The sequence below is a fragment of the Hakea prostrata genome, chromosome 1 (assembly GCF_041222555.1).
Source record: "Hakea prostrata isolate BN-2017 chromosome 1, UWA_Hpros_2, whole genome shotgun sequence".
Lineage (NCBI taxonomy): Eukaryota > Viridiplantae > Streptophyta > Magnoliopsida > Proteales > Proteaceae > Hakea > Hakea prostrata.
Genome location: NC_142600.1, coordinates 24994568 through 25015934, shown reverse-complemented (window position 1 = coordinate 25015934; position 21367 = coordinate 24994568). Strand labels below are relative to the sequence as shown.

At 40.1% G+C, this 21367-nt stretch overlaps 1 protein-coding gene across 1 annotated transcript; it reads left to right on the top strand.

Moving 5' to 3' along the window:
• The first annotated feature begins 15391 nt into the window (after positions 1-15391).
• On the top strand, positions 15392-19707 carry LOC149028445 (protein LONGIFOLIA 2-like). The gene is made up of 4 exons (XM_089136735.1): positions 15392-15971; positions 16081-17580; positions 17694-17892; positions 18158-19707. Exons 1-4 carry the CDS (start codon positions 15822-15824, stop codon positions 18754-18756), a joined length of 2448 nt encoding a protein of 815 aa, XP_088992861.1. The 5' UTR covers positions 15392-15821; the 3' UTR covers positions 18757-19707.
• The last annotated feature ends 1660 nt before the right edge of the window (positions 19708-21367 follow it).

The window sequence follows — 21367 nt, the reverse complement described above, 5'->3', positions numbered from 1 at the left end:
ATGGTTAAAAGGTGATGCCTTATGGGGATAAAGAAGGATGAGATGGCACTTTCCTCTCCCCCTCCCACCTCCTAATGTGGACGAATTAAGAAGAGGTGAGGTGTCATCAAATTAAGATACATATATGATATTTATTTTTAAAATAAGAAAAGAGGAAGTGACGTGTCACTTTTAATCAAATATCTATATATATAAAGAATAAAAGAGGGGGGGGGCTGTTGGCAAAACAGCCAATGGCTTCAAGGTGAAAAGAGGAAGAAAAGAAAAGAGAAAGAAGAAAAGTAAAGAGAGATAATTAAGGTGAAGTTTGTTTGTGCAAGGAAATAGAAGAAAGAAAAGAGAAAAAGATGAGGTGTCTTGGTACTATTAATTGATTATCTAATAAAATGATAAAATATAAATTAATAATATTAATTTTCAACTATAAGTATGGGAGAGTTGAATGCTTTGTGAAGAAAGAGTCCATAGACTTTCAAGAGATAAGAGAGCAAGAGAGAGAGGGGGGAAGCCTCGTTAGATGTTCCATATATTTTGGAATGGCCAAAAATCATTCAATTTTCAGAAAGGATTTGAAGGGAAGACATATGAGTATTATGACTAGTTTATGTTATTGTCATTTGCAAAATTTCTGTGCATTTTTGTGAAATCCAGCCCTAACCTTGACCCGGAAACCGTGTTGTTTGTAAGTCCGAAGACCCGAAGTAAAGGAAGAAGCCAACTAGGGTCATCTCAGGTAGAAGGCATGGATGTTTGACCCGGAGCCACGGAGTTGATGATGGTATTCCATACTTGGAGAGCTTTTTTGTTGGAAATGGAGCGCACCTAGAAGAAGATGAGATTAGTTGATGGCTTAAAGGTAGTTGGATATGATTTGAAGGCATTCCCCTCTATACTAGGTAAGTCATATGTTGAGTTGGGAGAAGCCCATTGGTTGGAATAAGTTTAGGCCCTCATTTCCCTATTTAAGCCAACTTAACATGCTTGATCGGCGGGCAATGGACCAGCAGGTTACAATCTTTGAAGATCCTCTATTGGAGTCTTTGGTGCTCTATATATTAGAAATACAGTGTTTCTTAGCCTCTTTTGTTTCTAAAACCCTTAGAGAATGTGGAGGACCCCACTGAAAGCCTCCTCTTGGTGTTGAAGAAGATCTACTTACAAGAGGGATTACAAGTTTTCATCGATTGTTCTTCAGTCAAAGGTTAGTAATCTCTCATACTTATTGCTGATTTATTTACACTTGCATGATCTAATCTGTGTACTATGATTATAAAGAAGGTATTGCATCCTTGCAAACACTACTTTTATAGTATTCAAGGTTGGGAATGAATCTCCATTCATTCAAACCAAATCTTCCTCTTGATCATAGCCATGATTCTTATGGTTTCTTCATGAAACCATGATCATTCTTTCAGTTTGATTTCTCAGGCATGTTAGATCTATTTTCATGTTAAACTCATGTATGATCTACTATTTATGTTCTACAAGAATAAAACCTTATCATCTATAGTTCCTCTCTTGAGTTCATAGCTTGTTTTCATTAAAAATTATGATTTTTACCAAATTAGAAAGTCATGTTTTCAAATTTGTAAGTGTTGTTTTGGTCATTGATTCATGTCTAATATAGCTAGTTAGTCTTAAATTCTTGTTCCTAATGTTCCTTTGAATTTTTGGAGTGTTTTGAATCCCCGGAAGATGAGGTTGGGATCAAAGTTCTGATTTTTCTTGGTATTGTTCATGTGGTCAATTGCTTGGTGGTTGGATCAAGCTACTGGTCAATCGACCAAGGCCCTAACCCCGATGAGCTATGTTCTTTTGTCGAGTTGATCCGTTTGACCTCTAATGTTCTAGGTCTTTTTCCTAATGATGTATCTATGCTTGTTTAGGGTTTATTTGCAACTTTGGAACCATTCTCTTTGATCTTCGGATATCCATAAGTTAATTAAGGTAAGGATAGTTTGTTTCCATATTAACCTAGATTGCATGGATCTTAGTTTCTATTTTGGGAATTTCTTAGATTCACTACCATTCTTATATTTTCTTTGTATGATATTATTGCCGTAAGTACTTGAAGTACGATGATACCTTGTTCTTGTACTTCTTTATTGTTTATGAATACTTATCATTTTCATTTACATATTCAATTGATCATGTTTTTATGTTTCTTTCTATATGATTGAATATCAGTTGTATATGTTATGGGCCCAATTGAGAATGTGATTGATTATGTATGCTTTAGGATTGGAGAATGTCCTTTTGCATTTCTATCCTTGGACATCAATGGGAATAGGATGGAAGTTTTTATGGTGCCCTTGATGCTTTCCGGATTATTGGTTGTCATACCTAGGGCTTGTCTAGCGGTGTTTGGCTAGGATGTCCATGTTATATCAAACCCGATTCGGAAGGGTATTAAAACCAAGTAACCCGTGGTAGCAATGGGGATTCATGGGCGCTCAAGACCAGTAGCCAACCACGTGAGAGAAAATAAGGGGCTTCCGTTTATTAGAGGATAACAATGGGGTTGATGAGTCCGTAGTCCGAGTTGGTTGTAGCCATAGGATAAGTGACTCTAGTGAGAAGGATATTGAAAAGGATCGCAGGGGCAAGGAATAAATATATCTAACTTTGACTTCAGTATAACCAAGTAAATGACTTGCACTTAGCTAAGCTGCACCTTGATATGCACCAATACTTAAACCAATGGTGATGTGAGAGAGGCGGTGACCTAAGCCCCAACCATGGAATGTACCGAAGGGATGAGGGACCCAACTACCACTAATTCGGACCCAAGATACCAAGATGGTTAAGGAGGGAGTGATTTGAGACCTACCCAAAGAAGTATGGTGCTATGACTTAAAGCATGTCTGCGTTGTAGAGACTAGCATACATAGAGTTAGACTCAAACATGCATTGTTTGTTTCATATCCTATTGCACCTACTATGTTTTGCTATCATACTATTTATGTTGCTATGGATATGACTCACTCTTTGATTCTTTTCAACCTCACTCCTTTTAGTGCAAATATCTTGTTAGATTATTCTCTGATCTTGTGAGTATGATGGCCAATACTAAGAAGCGCAAGCCGATGATGCATACTACTCTCAAGGTGCTAGCGGTTCTGGAGAATACAAAAGAGATCCCTCATGTGATCATGTGGTTGTACCAGGATTAGCCCTACCTTAGAGTGGAGCATCCATGTTTAGTTTTCTCTGGTTTATGTTTATGAAGATACACTTTATAAGATAGAAGAGACCTTAGTTTAGTTTGATTATTTCTTTTCTTTTTTCTCCTTTACGAATCGGTTGTAATATTTCCTTATTAGTTTTCGAGCTACATTTCCTTTGTGATATGTGGAGTGATTTTCCCATACTCTACATTTTGATTATTATATTGTTATCATTCTTTCCATCTATGATTATATTATCATTCTCTCTTATTATATTGATCTCTTTACTTACATAATTTACATTGATTATATCTTATTCATGATTATGTTATTGTGTATGTGGGAGGATGATTTCCTTGACACTTGTTCTTCGGGGTGGGATCACACCCTGGGGGTATGCCAGGGAGGGTACCGACTAGGTGGATGTGACAATTTTGACACACAATATTATTTTTTATTTGTCAAAATTCTACCTCTAATTACTATGCCTTTAAATTGATTTGCAAACTATGCCCTAATTAATTCCCCTACACTCTGTTTCTAATAGATCTGCATATTGTGTTCCACATATTGGTGCCTGATTTATTCATACACTATACCTCAGCTTATTTGCATACTATGCACTTAATTGATTATTACACTATGCATTTGTGGATCTACATATTGTGCATTTGATTGGTTTGCACACTATCTTTTGATTGATCCAAATATTGTGGATTTGTTTATTACACACTATGAATCTAATGGATCATATCCACTTATCACAATAATATAATCAAAAGCAAGAACAATTTATAGTATTCAAGTAATCTAATAATAAAAGTTAAGAAATGATCACGGAAGGATCTCAGCGACATCATGCGGAATAACAAGTATCAAATCAAAAAACAACTCTGCGGAAGGTAGATCGAAATAAGGTAAAGGTTACAACCAAATCTCCAAAGAAGGAAAATAAAAAGGTAAGCAACTAAGTTCTGATTTCTTCTAACTTATAAAATGTCTCCTCAATAACATAATCATAAGAAACTAAGCCAGGCCGGATCTACTCGACAAATATGAGTCTTGAGCTGATAGCCTTCACCGATGTAGTCACCGTAGCCAAAGTGGTATGAGTCACCAACTTAGTCCTCAAAGTGTTGACCGTCACGAGTCCAACGGTAGGGAGTACCTGGAAAAGTCTAACAAAATATGTTGCAAAAAGGAGTGAGTTCAAAAAGAACTCGGCAAGGAAAGTTATTCCATAATACATAAGCCATATGATATCAATCATGAGCTGATGCAGATGATATGAGGACATAAGATGCAAATATGATCCTAACTCTAAGTATGTTGGTCTCTATGGTAGACATGCTTTAAGTCGTAGCACCATACTTCTTTAGGTAGTCTCGGTCACTCATCACAGGGGGAAGTTAGGTCTGCATCCCTCTCAGACAAATCCATGGTTGGGGTTTCGGTCACCACTCTCTCACATCACCATTTGGTCTAAGTATTAGCGCATGTCAAAGTAAAGCCTGCCAATGCAAGTCATCTACTTAGTCATATCATGTCGGTTCCGGATACGTCCATTCCTCCCCTCTAGGGATCCTTTCCAGTATCCTTCACACTAGAGTCACGGATATTACTCACCGGACTCATCAACCCTATTGGTCATCCACAAATGGTAAGCAGGAAGCTCTCAAGTCCCCTCCGGATCATTTCACCGGTCTTGGTGCCGTGAGCCCAAGTCTAGCCATTTGCAACCCTACCAATAAATGGCCCCATACGGGTATCCGCAATGCAATTTATGTCCTCTCACGGATTGGTTACCGGTCTTGGCGCCCACAAATCCACACTACTACCACGGGTCGTTAGGTCTCAATGCCCTTCCGATTCGGGGCGATATGGCAAGGCATCCTAGCCATACATCTAGACAAGTCCTATGTATGTCATCCAATGATCCGAGGCGTCGATGGGCATCTTCGGAGAACATCCCATACTATTCCCTCCGATGTCCAAGGACAAAGTACGATGAGGGCACTCCCCAATCCCAAATCATACCTAAGCAATCACATGCTTATTTCCATCCATTACATATCAACAATACATTATCATATTGAAAACATGTCATAACATCTCATAATACGAGATATAAATAAATGACAAGAATAAGTAAACATGATAAATCAAGTAATTAAGCATGGTATTACTATCATAAGGTAACTACAGTAGTCATATGATGTCTAAAATCAATTAATAAGTTAAGTCTACTAAGTTACCAACAGCAGTGTAAAAGTCATACGGTCTATGTTATATGGCAATAACCATCCTTACCTCAAATTGTGAAGAAGATGATCCGAAGTCACAAGAGATGGTCCAGTATAGTCTTAAACCCTAAACAAACATATATGAAGGATTAGAGAAGAAATCAAAACATCGGAGATTAAGCGGATCAAAAGCGGGCAAAAGTTTAAAATGAACCTTGTTGGTTGATACATTAGGTTGATGGTATCGACCAATAGTATCGACAGTCTTGAATAAAATGGGATTTTGGGTTTTGGCTCAAAGATTGGTCTGCCGAGTCTCGGATCGATCTGACTTGAGGAATAGTTCAAACACAATATGGAGACACTAATTATCAAAGAATTAACATCATCCAATTGTCAAATTAGAAATCCCCAAATTGGCATATCAAGTTCAAGAGTTGTTAATCATGGCATTGGCTATTTCTTTGGGTTTTGGCTCAAAATTGGTCTTAGGGGTCTCGGATCAGTATGAAACTTGGAGGGATGCTTAAGAACAGTAGCAGGAGACTACGTAGCAAGAATTAACATGATCCAATGGTCAAATTGAAAACCCCCAAATTGGGGTCCTAGGTGTAAACTTGCAAGAATCATGTTCTTCAATGGAATCAATTGAAATTGCAAGAGAACTTAGGAATTTAATCAATAGAATGATGAGCAGCAAAATATAGACAATTACTAACATATAATCAGACCTATTTGCTAAAGAAAATCAGATTAAGAATATGAACTCATGTTTCCATGAAGAGGAAATCAAAATAAGAAAGCAAGAATATCAAGTATAAGAAACATAGCATGGAAGGAATGAAGAGAGGTTTAATCAACCCAAGAGAGCTTGTAGAAGAGGTGGTTGCAAGGTTGCAGCACCTTCTCCCACGAACTCAGTAGCAAGAACAAGATGAGGTGAAGTAGATTAGGGAGGGTGAGAGTTACATACCTTGGAGAAGAGATTAGAGAAGAGAAACAATGATTCTTGTAGAAGATCATCACCCAAGCCAAGGAGGAGGCTTAGAGGACTTTCCCACGTTCTCAGATGTTGAAATGGTGAAATAATGATTTAGGTTCGAGGTTTCACTTAAAGGACAAAAGGAATATCCAAACAGCATCTTTTTCACGATTAAGGGCTTGTTTTGGTCGATACCTTTGGTTGATAGCGACCAGTGTCGACCAACAGCGGTTTCAACGGAATTCTCGGGAATAGTTCAGCAACTAACAGGGATTCGGAAGGCTATACAAGGTCAAATTGAGTGAGGTTTTCTCCTACAAGTCAATAAAGAAGTCTAGTTTCCAGAAATACCTTTGGATCAAGCATGGGAGTTCATTAGGTCTACCAACTAAGCTCACCTTCTTCGATGCGTAAGCGAAATTGCAAGACATAGTTTAGCAACTTCGGACAAGTTGGAGGGCTATATGGGGTCAAATTGGGTGGGGTTTTCTCCTACAAGTCCATCAAGAAGTCTAGTTTCGGGAAATACTTTTGTATTGTGCACAGGTGTTCATTAGGTCTACCAACTAATTCACCCTCTTCGGTGCAGATTCAAAACTAACTGACAACGCTCTCAAGTGAGGGGCATCATCGTCAATGTCCATGGGCTTGGGCTCCGACACCAAATCATCAACCAAAAGGGTATACAGGAATTTTCCCACCACTTCGGGTGATTGGATCAACAGACAATACAAATTCCGGGCCGGGTGGGGTAAGGATAAGGCCGGATATGGCCTCCTAAGGCTTTCAGGATAACAACATTGAAATCGGGTCCAACTTCAGTCTAACATTAAACAAGTCTTTCTTTATCCCAAAACAAATAGGGTATCCCGGGCTTAAAGTTTTTTTATAACACACTATTTCTCTCTATTCTTTTTAACCTAAAACCGTAGCACCGTAAATGGTGACAGTACATAAAAAAATTTAAACCCAACCAAAAACCGCCCTAGGTCAAAAACCACATCAGTAGTTGGTAAAAATCAATATAATGGTAATAAATCCAAATTACAACATACTTTTTTACAAGTGTTTACCATCAAACAACAAAAACAAAATAAATAAATTGGGGGGGGGATTAAGGGGCTAACCCATAAACCCAACCACCCCACCTTTCCTTTTTGGTTTTACCCTCATTTTTGACTTATTCATTATTCTTTATTTTCTTTCCTTTGTTATTGGAGCATTTTGGGCACGTAATTCATTTAATTTAGTTATTGGATATTCTTGCTCATGATTATCTATATTTGTCTTAAATATTGTTGATAGACTAAAACCTTGGATCTTGTGACGGATCGCACCCACGGTTGTCGGGCGGGTAGCGAGGCCACGGGTGGGGTGTGACAGTGGTGTCGAGCCATGGTTTTACGAAGTCAATAATAATTAATACAAGTATTAGACGAGCAATCGGTCATAGATCCAGTGACTCAAAAGAATTAGGTGAGTAATAGAACACCTTTTGTTAGAAACAAAATGATAAAGTAAGTGGATCCTATTTTGAATAACTTACAATAAGTCAAGTGAAATATATTCTCACACTGTAATTATCAAGAAAATGCATAAGAGACAATATTACAAGTGCAATAAACATAATTGTGTTTCATTAATAAGATAAGGCCTTACATAATTTGGGGCGTACTCTACGCTTTACAAAATGTTAGGGAATGAACATGTGCTGAAATAAAAACTACAATAAACATATCTAAGCCCTAAGGTAGATCTTGAATCATAGTGAATCAAAACCTAGACCTATCTCTGTGTGGTGGTGGTGGTGGAGCTAGTCTCATCGGCGGAGTATGTCAGAGCACTCGCTATCTGGCCCCTCATCTCTACCTGCCCGCTCGCTTGGTCCATCCGAGTGAGCAGGACCCTAGCCCAAGGTGGTGCGATCTCCAGAAGTATCCCGAGTCCCCGGATGTGCCTCTGTCTCGAGGCGGGAAGGTGGTGGCGAGTCGCATGATCCTCATCATCGGTCTCTACATCCATATCCTCTGCTCAGTTGGCATCTCACAGTGAGTTTGGTCCGCCCGTTAAGTGCATCACGACCAATCTGTATCCTATAGTACCGCTATGCCCAAGCCGGATAGTCTCCTCTCCCTCGAAGTCGACCCGAAGTGCTCAAAAATCCGCGTCGAGAGCCGCCCCGTATCCAAGGTTTGCTCCCCTCGGATTTTCACTCGGTAGATCATGGCATTTTGGATTATGTAAGCCAAGTCTGCACGTAGCGAGTGTACTCTAGAAAAAGTCATCATGCTTTGCATGGTGAAATCTCCCTTACGATGACATGCCTTAGGCAGCAAGTTCCGTGCTATGATCTGAAATGATCACCGCATGAGGGATACAGCTCGATCATCGACTCTACCCCGCTGCACTCTGTGGGCAAATGCTCGAGTAGATAGAGCTCTCTCCTCCCGTGAATGACATCGTCGACTCCAGCCCCGGCTCGAACCATCTCCATCGCCGTGGATGTATGGCACGTCTAGGATGTGAGCCAACTCCTCTGTGGTGAGCGTATGTACATGGTCTTCACCGGCTCTCTATCACTAGCCTAGTATCGTGCTCTCCATCCATCTCTCGTGGAAGGTCGGGTTGCTGTAGAATAACACGACTAGCTTGGGATAGGCGTCCTCGTTCAAAAACAAGGTACCTCTCCAACCCACACCTCAAATCTACTCTCGATCAGGGGCGCCGTGCTGCCTCTGAAAGTCACTCTTTGGTCGACCATACTCGATCGCACGATGGTGAAGTGGCCAAAGTATAGCTCCTGTGCCTCCGAGGATCTAAAGTAGTCTAGATGGGCTGGGTCATGTGCGTCACCTCTACCTCGACCACGACCTCGGCCGCAATGGGTGCTCTCCTACCTCCGCAGACAGCCATCTAGTGAGAAAATCTGTTTTTAGGCGAAAAAAATGCAAAATGAGAAGCTATGAGATGTCTAATAATTACATATTTGTGTAAAAATCGTAGTGAGCAGTAGATCTATGCCTAGACATGTTATGGGATGTAAAAGAAACATTTTTGCACAAAAGAAAACCTAAAAACGGTTACACATTGTAGTTCTATCATGCAAACCATAGAAATGAAGGTTTTCATGAGATGATTACACAGTGTAACGTGTATGCGTCGCGTGGGAAGTAAATCAGAAGCCAACGGAGTCTCCAAAATACCTTCTAACCCTTTACACGAAATCCCGAGCCCAAATCGCGTTTTGAGAAGTGTAAGAATGAAATATGACCCAAAAATGTATTTGAAGCGTTCTTTATGGCTATTTTAGGGGGTCACTAGTGGCGATGCTTAACTTAAGCGGCTGCTCAAAGCCGGTCCGATTCTTTGTTGCACAAAATTTTGGATTTTTTGCTCTTTTTGTGGATTTTTGGAATTTGGCTTGCTTTGGCTTTTTGTTTGTGAATGTTAATACTTTGTTGTGGAATAATCTTGACTTGTGGAATCTTTTCCGGATTAATCTTTAGCGTTGCTAATCTCTACGGAATTCTTTGAGAGAATGGTTCAATTAAGGAATCGTCTTTGTTAATGGTCAAGTTGGAGAAGAAGGTGGTGAGAATGGGAATCGTGTTGAGATACCTGCGGTAAATCTTTTGAACGGGCCTCCCGTGATGAAATTCCTTCCACCAGTGGGAATCCTCCACTAACACATAAGTAGTCTCTATTGAGATGTGATGAACGTGCAGAAATATGATGATCGCGACATAATCAGTTCTTGCTATGATGCAAGGTTTTGCGACTCTCGGAGAATGCCCGGGCAACTTTTAATCCTTATGGAGGCTGGTATACTACATTTTGTAATGTTATGGTCGGTTTTGCCCTGGTCCGCATACAAGATTAGTGGAGCATTTCTTGACGGATCCCGACTCTTTTGGTATTTCATGGATGCATTGTTCCCGAGACAAGTGGATCGAGGAGTTGGAAAGCTTTTCGCAACCTCGTTTTACAATGAAGCTGAAGAAATTCTTTGTGCGGAAAGCGAGAGCGCAACATGAAGGCGATGCGTGCAGTAGATACTACGGACCTAGCTGGAAAGCATGCTTCGGTTCTTAACACAGGAAATTTTCAAGGATGCATTTTGCAAGAATTATTTTCTGAGTGCAGTGAGAGATGCTAAGGAAGCGGAGTTCATGGCACTCACTCAAGGACCTAATTTCTTGAAGTGAACCCACATGGAAATGTTTCCTACAGATCTGAGGTTTTGATCATTGCTTTCAAAGGTTTCTTGCAGGGCTGTTCTTCTACTGTTTCTTATGTTGCTCCAACCTCCAAGCAATTGAAGACTATTGGGAAAGGAAAGCATCACACTTTGGCTCAAGAAAAACCAGATTCTTACCACTTTTAACTTGTTTGTTTTGTTAGAAATTAATGGAGACTGGATCAATGTTTAATTAACCTGCTTAATCACAGTCTAGTTTCTAACAAATCAAGGTCCTCTCTTTCATAGGTACAATTACCAATGATGATAATGGATAACACCAATGCTTAAGCTGTTTTGCTCCCTTATAAAACAAACAGATAAGTTAGAACGGTTTTTTTACTTCATTGAGATGCTTAGAAATGTTAGATTGCGTCATTTTGATGTTTTCAACATGCTCTGAGCTAAACATGGAGATGAAGCCAACCCAATATAAACAATTAAGGCAATGTTACTTGTTTACATTAGTAACTATTCATATTTTCTTTTTTTAATTCTCAAACTCTATATTCTTTGCTGACCTCAAGTGAAGTGCATGCACAGAAGAGAGAGAGAGGAATATGAGGTGGGCATCCTTCGATAGATGAGAAAGCTCAAGACCCACTACTTTTTGGCAGCTTGGCTAGCTACACTTCCCAAGCAATTCCTGAACTCTTTTCTACTATCTCCCATATTCAAAGTCTTCAATGATAGGCCGTTGAGTAACGCATCTACCACCACATTTTGTCCTCAATACCCTCATTGTCTCTGTCATGGAGATGGAGGACTAAGAGGAACAAGGGCCTGCGAGTCCACTCACCCCCTAATCTCTCTCCACTTATTACTCACTATGGTGGCATTAATCTTTGTGTGGTAGAACTAAAATAAGAATATATTTCCAGATGAAGTACCAGAGGCAAGATCAGGCAAGAAAACATGCTTATTTAAGCTTAGATCTCCATGAGATATTGGATATTTTTTTGATTACATAAGAAGATGATGATGATGATGAGATACTATTAGCTCATGTTCTGAGCAAACGAGAAGATAGGCATATGTGTGCCTAGCTCTAATGTCCATATATTGCTTCTGTTTCAACTGAACCTGGACAGATTCTACCCAAAAAAAACAGAACTGGACAGATGAGGTAATTAGTTGTGAAATAACCCATTTCATTCTGGTTTTAGTTTAAACACCAACGTGATGTCAGGGTTTAGCCATGTTCAAGGAACCCACAGAAAAACCATAAAACTCCATTAAAGTATTGGAATTTGGAAAAACTAAGGAAATGAAAAGAGTGGAAAGGTAAATAAGGGTCCTTTCCACATGGGGTTCTACATATAATATTGTTTCAGTGACTAGCTTAGTAGCCAGTAGAGCTTAAAATATATGCCAAGAGTCAGTTCCATCAAGTCTTAAATGGTGATGGATACAATGTTCCAAGTGATCCAACCGCGCTAACTCTTCCAAGTCCCAACCCTCATGGAGTGGAATCAAATCCCATCTCTTCATGATTGAATCTGGGTTCCCAAAATCTAGTTGTCCAATGAACTGACTTAATGAAATTAAATATATTAGAGTGGGGACCTAGAGAGTGTAAAGAAACTAACAAGTTCACACAACTTCCCAGAGGATTGCCATAAATTATAATGCGTTTATCTATAAGAAACAGCTCTCTTTTTTTTTTATGATCTGTGGGGTGTAAGAGAATGTGAATTCCAGTAAGGTAATTAAGGAATGTGGGCAGAAGATGAGGGTGGGTGAGAGAACATGGGAGCTGAGGTTGGAAACTGTGCAAGTCTCTTGTCCTCTCTCTGTCTAATCTTACACATTCACTTAACCAAGCCAAAGAATACTTTGGCTGAACTGGACCCATTTGCATAGTTTTACCAGATATGGCAAAGCATGAGATCTGTCTTGGTGATCTCTCTTTATTTTCCTTTGAAACTAAAGGAGTTGAGAGACTCCATGTGAGTTAACTGCAAGTGAATGTGCTAAAGGATATCTGCATTCTTTTCTCTTCTTTCCTCCTCTCATATTATTACAACAAGACAGGACATTACTTGTATAGAAGAAGAAACCCCCACATGGAATTGCAGAAGCTTTTAAGTTCTTATCTTAAAAGCCAGCCAAGCCTCCACCTTCCTTCCTCCACAGTTCAAACTCCACATGAAGTAGACTGCTTTAGCACTTGTAGCTAAGGTTATATGAGACAGGCAAGGGTCCACATCAAGTATATATACTTCTGATCATCTCATGTATGCTACTGCAATTTCTAGGACCCAGATGTGAAAAAGTATATAATAACATCCCAAACCCTTTTAATGGAATCCATTGATTAAACCCTAGGTTGCACTCGTTATTGGGAAACAAAATGAACTTAAAAAGGTTGTATATATGACACTTCAGTTTACTAAGAAAGTAGCAAACACAAAGAACACGGTTTCAAAGTACTTGGAAATGCACAAAGTGATAGGCTTGACCAGAGCCAACCCAGATGATTCATTCATGGATCCAATACAACAGATATATATATATAGGTGGGCACAGCTTACGGTGCTTTTTGTTCATAAGTAATTAATTAATTGTACCGTTACGTGGAGGGAATAAGTAATCTAACCGTTGCTAGCTTGAGAGTAATTAAGAGGTGAGGGCAAAGGCAAAGGCAAGGAAGAATAATAAATGGTGATTAATGAGGGCAGGGGCCTTTCTTTATCATATGCTAATGAGAACCACAAAAGGGTTACGTTGGAGGCTTTGTTTTGGCCAATAGGTACCATGAATGCAATTTGAGGAAATTGATGGTATCATACAGCTCTCCCTACTTTATATTCAATTTCAAATGGCCACCATTCAAGTCTAGTAGATACTTTAATTTATGTGCTTAATGAAATTTTTTTTTTTTGGGGGGGGGGGGTTGGGTAGGGAGTTTTATGTACAACTTCTGTTTTGTACAATACAATAAATTCAACAGCTGGGCTTTATTTTTTATCATGTATACCACATGAACCTCACATAAAAAGAAAAAGAAAGTATGTGGAATTTTGTACATAGACATTTAGATCTACCATGAAGTAAAGGTTTAGATGGCATTGATATTTTAGGAACAAATTTCTTTTCTAGGGTAAGTTGAAAAATATATAATATTATAAGAAAAATTTTAAAAAATAATAATAAACTATATATTATATACGGAAGAACCTCTAACCATAACGTTCTTCTTGAACAAACTCAAGCAAACTTGAGGGAAGACTAGGGATTCAAACTAATCTCATGAGACATAGGGATTAAACTTGCATGAAAGCATATGTACGTACCAATTGGTTTTAAGAATATAATAGATTATTACACAACCCGTGAACGTGTCATGAAACTAGAGAATGTCATCTATCAAACCTGAATTGTCCATGAATGATCAAAAATCTCATTCACCATTTGCATAGCATTTTAAATGGATGAACAAAATTTTTTACAAAGGGTAAATTATATTTTATCTAGCTAGCTACCACCTCTCTATTGACATGACAAACTAAGATATTCTGTTGATCACTTTACTTATATGTGGTGATGGGTTATGTAGGAAAACTTTCAAAATTTTTGGTATCTAAGGTTCATTCGGGCCAGCTTGTGCATACCTTGATTATATTTTCAAGGAGGGAGTTTTATCGTCCCAAGGGGTCGAACCCATAAAATATGGAACTTTTTCTTTAAGGATGAGTTGCTATATAAATGTATAATTTCAATTGCTATACTAATTGGGATCACTTGATGAAATAACAAAGATTATATATGTTAAATACATAATTCTATACCTTATTGTCACTAAAACTAGATGTATGATCAATATGATTTAACAAAAAAGAAGAAAAAAACTTATGATATATCACCATAGGAAGGAGGAAGTAATGAATGGCCCTATATATTTTTTTGTATTGAAGTGGTGATTATAAGATGACGACACCTGGTGATAGAATGAAAAGCCAAAAAGGTAAGAGTTGAGAGAATAGGTTTGTCAACTAACTAATTAATCATATCGACCCAATTCCCCACTTCCCACTCCATCGATCTCCTCAAACAGTAAAAGGTTAAGTAATGCTTTAGAAACCCTTTCTGAACTAATCCCACCCACTCTCACTTAATTACCCACTTCAACCAGCAACTAGATTTATTGGATTTATTACTATTACTATTTACTACCAGTCTTTTGCTACTCGACAGACAAAGAACAGCTAGCCTAGCCGGCCTATTAAATGGTAAATATTTCATTCGGTTTTGTGAGTCGTGACTCGTGACTGGTGACTCAGCAAGGTTATTTATTCATCTCTTCTGAGATGTCATGGAATGAGTGTGGACAATGAAGAGCAACTTCGAATTTAATTTTACGAAAGAAAACAAAGTGCATATAGAAACTCATAAATAAGAATTTGTTTTATAGGGTTAGTTTTCCAGGCCTCCTCACGAGTTCGGCCTCACTTCACTTCTTCACTCAGTCCTTCTAGATTCCCTCGTGAATCCCTTCACTCACCACCTTTCGTTCGTACATATATAAATACAACGACGACGACGACGAGGAGATCATATTAAAACTCATCATGCCGGTGAGGGCTCTGGATTCAGTAATTAAGATCCAACGGTTGTAAAACCTTCCCATCTTGAAGGGGTAGTGGTCCGTTAACCGCTGATATTTTGAAGGGGTAGCTTGGTAAATGTAAAAGAGTCTTGGTCAATGTTTTCGTAACCCAAGGAAGTGGATCTCTGACACCACTAATAACCATTGCTCAGGACTCAGGACTCGGGAGCCAGGACCGGAGCGGAGTGCCCTATATGACTCTCCTCTCTCTCTTATTCTGTTGGGACGCATTTGTCATTCAATCAAAATTTGAGGATATTTCTCGTCTCTTTGTCCCTCCTAGGCTCCTACTACTCTACTAGTTCGGGAGTTCGGTAGTTCCCTCTTCTCCCATCCCATCCCATCGACGCTTTAAAAGACCCCGAAAGCGCGGGAGTGGACTCAGTGCCTCAGTGCAGGTTTCGGGAAGGTTCACTCTCCTATTGGTGCCTGAAAGACACGGAAAGAAAGAGAGAGAGAGCAGCTGCGGATCAGCATTAATGGAGATTTGGAACTGATTAGTGTAGAGAGAGAGAGAGCAAGAGAGATAGAGATAGAAACAGAGAAGCGGTGAGCAGCTGTAATTTCAGCAAATTGCCAGAAAATGAAGACAGGTTTAGTCCACGATCAAAATCTGGAAAAGCAGATGGAGAAGCAGATGGGATGCATGACTGGCTTCTTCCAAATCTTTGACCGTCACCAGATTCTCTCCGGAAAACGCCTCTATGCTACCAAACGCCTTCCTCCATCTCCGGTTAGATTTCTTTCTTCCTTTTTCATCTCTTTTTTCTTTTTTCTTTCTTTGTTATTATTCCATCTCTATTGGGATCTCACTGTTTGACACTCTTCCTTGGATACTTCAGGAGGTTGATTCCACATCCCAGTCTGAGATATCAATCGGATCTCCGGCTTACTCCAGAGAGCTGCAGCAGCAATCTCATCAACAGCAGCTACCACAGCCGTGTAACTCGCCGGAATGCTCCGTTACTCCCGCTAAAGTCCTCTCGCCGTTGCCGGAACTGTCAGTTAAGGCGGAAAGTCCGGCGAGATCGCCACTTCCGTTCTCGGTTTTCGAATACAAAGAAGGCTTGAGGTCTACTTGGAAGTTCAAGGATGCACCGAGGCTTTCTCTCGATAGCAGGGCAAGTTTTGATGGAAAAGGAAGTCTGCGTCCCAAGGAGATCCGAACGAACCCGGCGATTTTCTCTGCCGCGCAACGCGATGGCTCTTCACAACTCACTGTACCGGAGGATACCGACACGCACCGTCGTTCGCCTAGTGTCATTGCCCGGCTTATGGGGCTTGAAGCTCTCCCTGACTCTGACTCTGCTGCCGAAACTCCTAGCAAAGCTGAGTTAAGGAGATCCGCATCGGAGTCTAGGGTCTCCAGGGATATTCTTCCTCATCGACTCACTGAAGGGAAGAATTTCCGGCAAAAGCAGCAGCAGCAGCCGCCGCTCCAGCCAAATTCTAGAAGCAATCTCAAAAGAGACAATGCAGCTCAAGAAAATAATAAACCGGATTTGTTTTTCCGGACATCAGACCCTGCTGATTTCTTCATCAGGAAACAAAAAGCCGAGCCACCGATGCCTCCAAGTGGGGGCATGTCTGCTTCGTCGTGGAGGTTGCAGCAGCAGCAACGTAAAAGCTTTTTTGATTCGCAGGATTTCTTTCCGGAGCCAAAACAGAGGGTTTCTCCTTATGGAGAGATCGAGAAGCGGTTGAAGATGAGGGGAATCGATGAACCAGCAAAGGATCTGGAAGCCTTGAAGCAGATCCTTGAAGCTCTGCAACTCAAAGGGCTCCTGCACTCTAAAGGACCGGCGGAACAGAATTTCGTGTACGATCGGATATTATATGGCGAAGAATCTCCCATAGTAGTCATGAAACCTTCCCGGTCGAGGGTTCCAATCAATCGGGTTGGCAGAACAGGAACAGACTCCCCTACTTCGAGTTTCAATTCCAGAACCGTAGTTCGTCGGAATCTAAATCTAGTTGGTGAGACAATGCCGGTGCCTCCCCACCGCCTTGAGACGGATAGAATTTTACAGAAAGCAAGAAACTCAAGGAACGACGAGTCTGGCGTAAAAAGTCCGAGTTCCATTTCTAGGCGAAAGCCGTCGAATATTGAGACGCAGAGGAGAGCAAATGATTCCGTGGAGCAGAGAAGGAGCTCTCCCGTTCATTCTCCAAGGCTGATCACAAAGAAGGTTGGATCCGAACACGCGACGAGCAGATCACCGAGGAGGAACAGGAAGCCGGTGCCTGAGAATTCACCAAAAGAGAGGATTTCTACGCCAGCAGAGTTCGAATCATCCACAAGTTCCGAGAGCAGTAGTATGTCTTCTCGAGTGGACACGGAGGTTTGTGAGAGAGAGAATCTCGTTAAAAGTTTGTTTCTTAGATTTGTCAATCAATTTCATTACTTACTTAATAAGTCTCAATTTGTATGTTTTTTTTTGGTTTGGGAATGCAGTTGCAGAGAACGGTGATGGGGGATTACAACGAAGGGAGGAACTTGTTGGAGAGATGCGATAAGTTGCTCCACAGCATAGCGGAAATAACAGCAGCATCAGCATCTGAGTTGCAGCCGAGTCCGGTTTCGGTCCTAGATTCGTCATTTTACAACGACGAGTCTCCATCACCAATCATGAAAAGATGCATAGACTTCAAAGGTAAATACCCTTCCTTTTTTTGGTAATAATACATTGATACACTTGTATCTGCGTTGTCTTTTTCCTGAATTTTGCATCGAGTGAGGGTCGAGTACTCGAATCTATTCTTTCTGGTTGCACGGGCCAATCAGAATTCGACTCGGTTTTATCTGTACGTTATAATACATTTATTGCTGCAGTGTTACCATTTAAGAATTTGATTGATCTACTGGTACTGGAAATGGGAATCGTTATTGATGTCAGTTAGTTAATCTTTGTTGAACAGATCAATCGATTGAACAGGAGGAAGAGGAGAATTGGAGCCCAGTTGTCTCACCGGTCCGATTGAAACCCGAAGATGGAGATTTCCTGTATGTGTCGGAGATTCTCCAAGCTTCCGAATACCTCCATGAGGATTCTGACATGTTCTTGTTGCTGGAAAAACGGCGTTACAACGGCTCCAACGACACTCGCAAGGAATCCATGCTACACAGAAAGCTTGTGTTCGACACGATTCAGGAAATCCTGGACAGAAAGAAGCGGTTGCCACCATGGAAGGCAGTATCAGAGATGAATTGCAAGAGTGGGAAGCCAGAAATGAGGCAGATATGGTCGGAGTTCCAGAGAATAAGAGAAAGGGAACCGGCGGGGGAAGACCTGTTCGAGATCATCTGCGGGGTGCTTCGGAGGGACATGGGCGGAGGAGGAGATTCGAACAGCGCTTGGGGAGATAGCCATAGCCAAGTTGAGATATCGGATGTGGTGCTGGATATCGAGCGCTTGATATTCAAGGATCTTGTAGCCGAGACCATCCGAAATCTTGCTTCTTTTGCCGGGAAGAACAGAGCCCTGGTACCTCCTCCTCGAAGGAAGTTGGTTTTCTGAAACCATTTTGTTAAAGCAGTTATTTTAGCGCGCTTTCAAAATTAATCCTACATTAATTATCCAGGGAAATTTTAGCACCAACAAAGGGGGAAATGGGAAATCCACGGTAGGCACAAACAAACGTGTGATGTGAGTGTTGGCCTTTGTTCATAAAGCAAAGCAATGTGAACGCAATGATTTGTCTCTGAAAACAGAGTGAAGCGGAGTGATTAAAATGTAGAAAGAAGAAAAAGAAGAATACGAAAAGCGGATGGTACTGACTACTGCATGGAATCTAAGGTTTGGTCTTTAAACCAAAAAGCCCATAAGAATCAGATCCCATATCTTTCGTAGTACGTCACACAATATTACCACCTACTGTGAAAGTACTTCAATGAGTTTTTTCCTGGATCACACAACCCAACCCAACCCAACCCAGATACCAGAAGAAGATCCAAATGAAAGCAACAGAGGTGCTGTGTACAATGTACATGTCCTTGAGGTGTGGGGAAAGTTTTTGGTACCTGTTCCCTTTTAACTCCCACGGGTGGTGACTTGGTAACCCCATAGACTCCTGAGTTAAAGAGCGACCTTGCTTTTTGTCCTTCCCCGTGATCAACGCTCTACTTCTCTTAACACTTGATAGCAATTGCATGTTTTTGCTTTTTCACCATGACCTTGCTTACCTTAAATATTTTATTTATGGGTTGGTTGGTTTGTTGGTTGGTTGTTGGGGGGTTTGTATTCGAGAACTATATCATCAACTTATTGATCTATCTCCTTGCCTTTTCATTACTCACTCGTCATCTTTTCTTAAGAGCTACACGTACGTAAAAGAGTCAATTTTCCCCGTAGATATTGGGAGGATTTAGCAGCCCTTTTCGCCAAGTACATTTCAACCTCTCCTCCTTGTCTATTTTCATTTGGATTTTTTTAATACAAACTATTAATGTTGTCCTTGCCCATACAGTCGTCCAGCCAATTAGTCATCAAGGGCCTATTGTACGTGTGGTGTCCATACCTGCGAGATAATGAATTCAAATCCTCCAAATACATCTGTTTTGCATCAATTCCTTTGTATCATATCCAATGTGTCTTATTTCCTAAAAATTTGGTTCTTAGACCTGAAAAAGCATTAAGAATGCTAAGAATTCTAGTGTGCATGCCCTGGTCAATAAGAAGCCTCTCCTTTGTGATCCATTCTAGTGTGCATACCATGGTCATTAACAAAGATCATTTCTGCCAATCCTTATATTACTTTTGCTAATGATAACATCTACACTTTGATGGATAATGCCTCAATAATGATGAATATTATTTTATCTAGACCATCAAAACCTGTTATCACCTTTTGGCCTGAAAAAAATTCACTCTTAACCTTATATTATGAGATATCAGTCTTTTCCAATTAAGCCAATCCCTTGCTTGTATTGAATTCATATTGATTTTCATTTATAAAAGAAATTAAATTCATTTGTATTGGTAATTAATCACAACTCCAGATCAAAGCTTCCACTCGATAAGCAATGCTTCCCAAAACTACAAACAATGAGACTGAAAATTAATCCAAACCCATTGAATACAATTCATAATATTCCAACGGCTCCATCTTAAACCTGGTTACAGTACTATATTCGGTTGCCTCTTACTTCACTATTTTATGTTCAGCTGTCAATGCGGTCTCATGGGGATGAAAAGCTTCTGGACAATTTTTAGTGGAACTGCACTGGTTTTTTTCACCCAAAAATAAATAAAAATAGCATTGGTGTTGGTGTTGGGCCCATTACATTACATCAATACACATTTCTTATGGACACTTGATATCAAATATCAATGCACCCATCACTTCATCAGAAAATTTTGTTTCTCTTCAAATATATTTCCCTTTTAGAGTTACAACCCGAAAACATTTGTTAGTCATCAAATCAAAGTTAAGAGAAGAGGCCGGGGTAAGTAATTTGGAAATATTTCAGATCTCAGGTGTCTGCAAAACTGTAGAAATTGCACGGATGTAAGCAAGATCTGTAGCTCTGGGCCCTGCGAGTCTGCGACCTAAAAAACCTCTCGGATATCTACATTCAAATTAAATGGTTCGTTCAGAACATATGACAAGGAGAAGAGTTTCAAACTTGGACCCATCAGTTTTTTTTTTTGGTAAACCTTGGACCCATCAGTTAAGGACCTACAAGCCCTGACCCCCTTAAAAGGTGGTAATCATACACCTCTGAAACTCCTCAAATCATTATCCAGTTAAACGATGGCCCCAATAGGACTCTGAAGGGGGGAGCAATAGCCAGAAACATGCAGGGAAAGTTATAGCATTTCTGGCATTTAAATGGATCCTCTAAAATTACCAAAATTAAGCAGTTCAAAACTTCAAATTTTGGTTTTGGGTCACTGAAATCCCAGATTGACACCCTTAATTATAGACAACATCAAATACCAATTAGATGGTATGATTCCTCTCATATGCCTCTGATTACTTTGGCACTTGATGGCATAACTATGTAAGAATGCTTAAAAAGGGCCCTAAAATTAGGATTAGGTTGTTGTTTCTAATGATCTTGGTTGGGTTAGTAGGGAAGAACAGAAAAGGATAAGAGCAACCATTGGGCCAGAAAAATTTGTATTA